The sequence below is a fragment of the Aphanomyces invadans genome, assembly GCF_000520115.1.
Source record: "Aphanomyces invadans strain NJM9701 unplaced genomic scaffold supercont1.77, whole genome shotgun sequence".
Lineage (NCBI taxonomy): Eukaryota > Oomycota > Saprolegniomycetes > Saprolegniales > Verrucalvaceae > Aphanomyces > Aphanomyces invadans.
The window spans coordinates 193,119-198,469 of NW_008580222.1; the positions used below are offsets into that span (position 1 = coordinate 193,119).

At 52.1% G+C, this 5,351-nt stretch overlaps 2 protein-coding genes across 2 annotated transcripts; both read left to right on the forward strand.

Annotated features, from left to right (window-relative positions):
* Positions 1–431: 431 nt before the first annotated feature.
* H310_14630 (hypothetical protein) lies at positions 432–1,706 on the forward strand (the record flags this gene model as incomplete). The annotated part of the gene is made up of 1 exon (XM_008882526.1): positions 432–1,706. The coding sequence occupies one exon, from the start codon at positions 432–434 to the stop codon at positions 1,704–1,706; it is 1,275 nt and encodes a 424-aa protein (XP_008880748.1).
* Positions 1,707–3,748: 2,042 nt separating this feature from the next.
* On the forward strand, positions 3,749–5,032 carry H310_14631 (hypothetical protein; the record flags this gene model as incomplete). The annotated part of the gene is made up of 1 exon (XM_008882527.1): positions 3,749–5,032. The coding sequence occupies one exon, from the start codon at positions 3,749–3,751 to the stop codon at positions 5,030–5,032; it is 1,284 nt and encodes a 427-aa protein (XP_008880749.1).
* Between the last annotated feature and the right edge of the window lie 319 nt (positions 5,033–5,351).

Consider the following 5,351-nt stretch of genomic DNA (forward strand, 5'->3'; position numbering starts at 1 on the left):
TTTTTCGCGATACTGAGCGCGAAATAATTGTATGAGAACATTAAAATCCTGGTTTTGCAGAGACTTGCGGGATTAAATCCATTAACATTAGTGCTTTGCAAAGCTGAAGTGGAATTGGGATATCCAACTTCGCAGTTCGACATTTGTTGCTAAAGTAGCGCGCCTACTAACACTAGTATAATCCTACTGTTGGTACAGAAACGGTCACCTCGGCCAACTCCGAATGAGACCCATGCACTGATAAGCACGTTGATTTGATGATGTGGACAAGTGAGGTAGAACTCCTGGTCGCAAAGTTTGGACATGCAAATCAGAGGTGCTGCTGCATGTAGAAGTTTTCATGAATCACGAGTCGGTTCACTACCAAACCAGGAAAGACAAACCATTCCTGGCAACTTGGTCGTCACTTTTGACTTCGCGAGCTGGACACCATGAAGTTGTTTGCTGCCCTCGTCGTTGCTTCCGCTGCCGCCACCAAGCAATCCGTGACCACTCTCTCGTCCGATGAACGCACGGCGCTACGCGCGGAGTTGGCCAAGTGGCGCCAGGAGTTTGGTGCCAAGGCCGCCGCCCGGGGTCTGTTGCCCCGTGCTGCCAAAAACTTGAACCCGTTGGAGGCGGAATTGGACGCGCTGCAGCGCTTCCACGATAACAAGCTCGCGATTGAGCAAGCCCGCCGCAACAACCCCCAAGCCACGTTTGACTACAACCACCCGTTCGCTCTCTTGACCAAAGACGAGTTCAAGCGGCTCGTTGTGGGCCGTTCTTTCCAGCAAGGCGTCAATGCCGTTGAATCGCTCCCATCGGTCAACATCGCCCCAAGTGGCGTCCAAGCGTCGTCGGTGGACTGGAGCACCGGCCCCTGCGTCAACCCCATTCGTTTTCAAGGATATTGCGGATCGTGCTGGGCTTTCTCATCGGTGGGGACGGCCGAATCGGCCCACTGTATCATGACGGGACAACTGCTCGACTTGTCCGAGCAACAAGTGGTGAGTTGCTCGACCAACGGTTACAACATGGGCTGCAATGGTGGTTTTGAAGATGCTGCACTTGACTACATCACGGCGGAAGGGGTGTGCTTGGAAAGCGATTATCCTTACACGTCGGGCGACGCGAATGATACCGGTGTGTGCAGCAACTCGTGCGGCAAGATCAAGCTCCAAGTTGGGTCGACCGTCCGCGTGAATGGCGAAGTCGACACGATCATGGCATTGAACTATCAGCCTGTGTCGGTGGCTGTCGAAGCGGGCAACGCCGAGTGGATGAACTACCGCAGCGGCATCATCACCCAGTGCCCTGGCGCGATCTCCGACCACGCCGTCATTGCCGTGGGGTACGACCCCTGGTCGATCAAGATCCGCAACTCGTGGGGTGCGGACTGGGGCGAAGCCGGACACATTCGCTTGCAACGTGGCGGAGCTGGCAAAGGCACGTGTAACGTCGTCGAATTTGTGTCGTTCCCCAACATCGGCGGTGTCACGCCCAAGCCAACTCCCGCCCCCACGACCACCACGGCCAAGCCCAAGACCACCACTCCCCAGCCCAAGCCCACGACTACTCAAACGCCTGCTCCTCGTCCTGTCGTGTGCGGTTCGTGCACCCAATGCTACTACCCGGCCGCCTCCCAGTGCTTGGGCGCCGAGTATGACAAGAACTCGTGCGACTACTACAGCTCGACCTACGGCACTGTGTGGTGCGGCTACTAAGTGCGATGCCTCGTATGCCGCTGTTTTTCTGCTTTTCGGCAGTTTGCGTGTGAGTTCCTTTGTGTCGAGGCTTGTGCGAGTCGAACGTGTAATCAAGCGTGCGAAATCTCAAAATTTCAGTGATACTATCTATACCTTAGAATGTTTACTTTGTAGTATAATGCAAGAATCCTTACTAATATTAGTTCCAGCTGCGAGTACAATCACCCAGGAATGCCTGGGTCAAATTCAGTGAAGATGGTATTCAGTGAACCCCGGAAAAAGCCGACATGGTCGTTTCATCCTGAAAATGCATTGAGAAAGGATAAAATCAATCCATTGAATTACATGAACTAGTTCAACTTGATTGGCTATAACAAGAAGAATTTCAATTACTGATTCCCCCCCGTAGCTGAACGCTGACCCTGAACAAATTTAACAGAATATGAATTTATGTAGGGCTAAATTGTCAAACGATATTGACGGCAACCATTTATTTGCTTATTCGCAATCGTTCACTTGCAAACTGGACAATCTACTACTGAATACGGCGAGTTCGCCATCCAGAATACCAGTTCGGGCCCAACAGTTGGCCACAGTTGATCGCGACACTGAGAGCCAAGCGTCCTTGACCCAACCCATCGCAACATCAAGAGGTACTTCATACAACCTTTCCTGCTGTCCTACAACAACGGAATTGATTTTATCTAAGGCGTTCTGTAGCTGTGTCTTCTTCATTTTCGCCTTGAATGCCGCAATAATACCCGCATCTAGCGGCTGCAGGCGCGCTGTGGTGTTCGGTGGCGACATTTTCACGCGAACGTTTGACAAAACTGTAGTGTCAATACCTAATGCGACGGCGCGTTGTCCACTAACATAAGGACTTTGTGGCCATGCTCGGCCATGTCAGCATCCAGGGCTTCCAGGTACTGATTAAAAATATGAGAGTTCATCCAACCCTTTTTGCTTGAGTGGTAGTAGAAACCAAGCTCCTCGGCGGGTCGTCCAATGAAACAACGAGGGTTCGCGGCCGTGCCAATGAACTCGACAAGGGTCAATCGATGCTTCATGTTGCGACTTATTTTTACGACGCTGGCGTGTTCAAAAGTTTGAAATACCTCTGAAATTAAATTCTACTCCAGAGTATAAATTTACAAAATATATAAAGTAAGGCCCGTTTGGTTAGAGGGGGAAATCTGTAGTTAATCACAGTTTGTCTTTTATCCGCACTACAATTTGTCAAAAAGAATGACAATTATGAAGTGACATTAAAATATACAGGTTGTAGAATTTATTTTTAATAAAATATGTTCATTTTATTAACAGATCATGTTTTGGAGGTGGACGGCTTTTTTGGGTGTCGGCTTTTCCGGGGTTCACTGTACTCAGGGCACAACCCGTCGTGTCTGCCAGAATATGGTTTGTGCCGCACTGTGCTCAGGCTGTTGTATGGGCTTCACACACGTGCATGAACAGCATAAGTCGTATCCATTAGCGGCCTGCGTACTGAGTATCCTGCGGCTGCCGGCCGTGAGTAAGCTCATTCCAAAATCAGAATCAGAATTTGGATCACCAACTGAAAATCCGCTCGAGCCCAATTGAGGGCCGGCAACAGGACCACACGACCCACCAGTTTAGTCGACCCGTGCTACATGCTACAGAAACTGATGTAGACAATGAAGCGCCAACGCGGCCGCCCCATATTTATTAGCTCGGACTCGAAATGAAAAGTGCAGGAATTAGATTGCACCCTCTAGACGAGGCCCTCAACCTATGAAGCACGTTCGAGCTGGAAGCTTCTTTCAACCTTCCTGGACCAGCCGGATGTCACAATTTTGAAAAATCGTAATGCTGGAAACCTCACAAGAATACCATCAGTGATGTAGCTCTTGTGACTATTGCAACCAACGATTTGGACAATTGAATTCAAACATTTCTAGCTGTAAAGTATTGACATGCATATCAGACGCTTATGTAGCTGCAACCTGTATGATTCCAGACCAGATAAGACAAAACTTACCCTTCGATTTAGCCGTCACTTTTGAATTTGCGAGCTAGCCACCATGAAGTTGTTTGTCGCTCTCGTCGTTGCATCCGCCGCCGCCACCAAGCAATCCGTAACCACCCTATCGTCCGACGAACGCACGACGCTGCGCGAGGAGTTGGCCAAGTGGCGCCAAGAGTTTGGTTCGAAGGCTGCGGCCCAGGGTCTGCTGCCCCGCGCTCCCCAAGGCTCAAACCCGTTAGAAGCGGAAACGGACGCGCTCCAGCGCTTCTACGATAACAAGGTTCGCATTGAGGAGGCCCGCCGCAACAACCCCGAAGCCACATTCGACTACAACCACCCGTTTGCTCTCATGACGGAAGCCGAGTTCAAGGACCTTGTGGTCGGTCGCTCGTTCCAGCAAGGCCTGAACGCTGCAAATGCTCTCCCGTCGGCCAAAGTCGACCTGAAGGCACCTCGAGCTGCATCGGTGGACTGGACCACCGGCAACTGTGTCAACCCCATTCGCAACCAAGGTAACTGCGGGTCTTGCTGGGCCTTTTCGTCTGTGGGAACTTCTGAATCTGCACACTGCCTCGCGTCGGGAGAGCTCCTCGACTTGTCCGAACAGCAAGTGACGAGTTGCTCGACCAACGGCTACAGCAACGGTTGCAGCGGTGGCTATGAGGATGCTGCCATCGACTACCTTGTCAGCACTGGCGTGTGCCTGGAGCAGGACTTTCCCTACACGTCTGGCACCACTGGCTTGACTGGATCGTGTGCCAACTCGTGCACCAAGCGTCAGCTCAGCATCGGCGCGACAGTACGGGTGAATGGCGAGTCTGCCACTATCGCTGCACTGAACAACCAGCCTGTGTCCGTGGCTGTCGAGGCGGGTAACGCTGTGTGGCAAAACTACCGCAGCGGTGTGGTCTCGCAATGCCCTGGCGCAATCTCCGACCACGCCGTCATTGCTGTGGGATATGACGCGTCGTCAATTAAGATCCGCAACTCGTGGAGCGCCAACTGGGGCGAAGCTGGACATATCCGCCTCAAGCGCGGCGGGGCTGGCAACGGCACGTGCAATGTCGTTGAGTTTGTGTCGTTCCCCACGATTAGCGGATCGACCCCTAAGCCTTCCCCTTCCCCTACGACCAAGCCGACTGTGTCGCCGACTCCAACCAAGCCCACGACAAAGCCCAAGACTACCACCCCCTCGCCCACGTCTGCACAACCTGACGTGTGCACCAACTGCAGCGGATGCTACTACCCGGCCGGGAACCAGTGTTTGCCGGTGGAATACACCAAGAGCGACTGCGACTACTACAAGGCCGACTTTGGCACAGTCTGGTGCGGCATTTAAGCGCCACTGGGTTGCACGCAATATTCTTTGTGTCGTCGTGAGGTAGACAGTCTGTACCTGTTTGAACAAAACCTTTTCTCCGTTTTATATCAAGTCTCCATTTCCAATGCTTCGTCGGAACACGTTGGTCTGCCAGCTGACGGTATCACAGAGCTGCGAGCAAGGCATGCCTGGGTCGGTCTTACCCGCTCTTCAGTGTGTGGCCTTGCAATCAAGCAAGTTAATCTTGATATTCTGACAGCAGTCGTGAGGTTTCTACAGTACACGAGGAGAGTCCTGGTGGCGAACACAAGTTATGCTACCCTCTTCTCTACAGAAC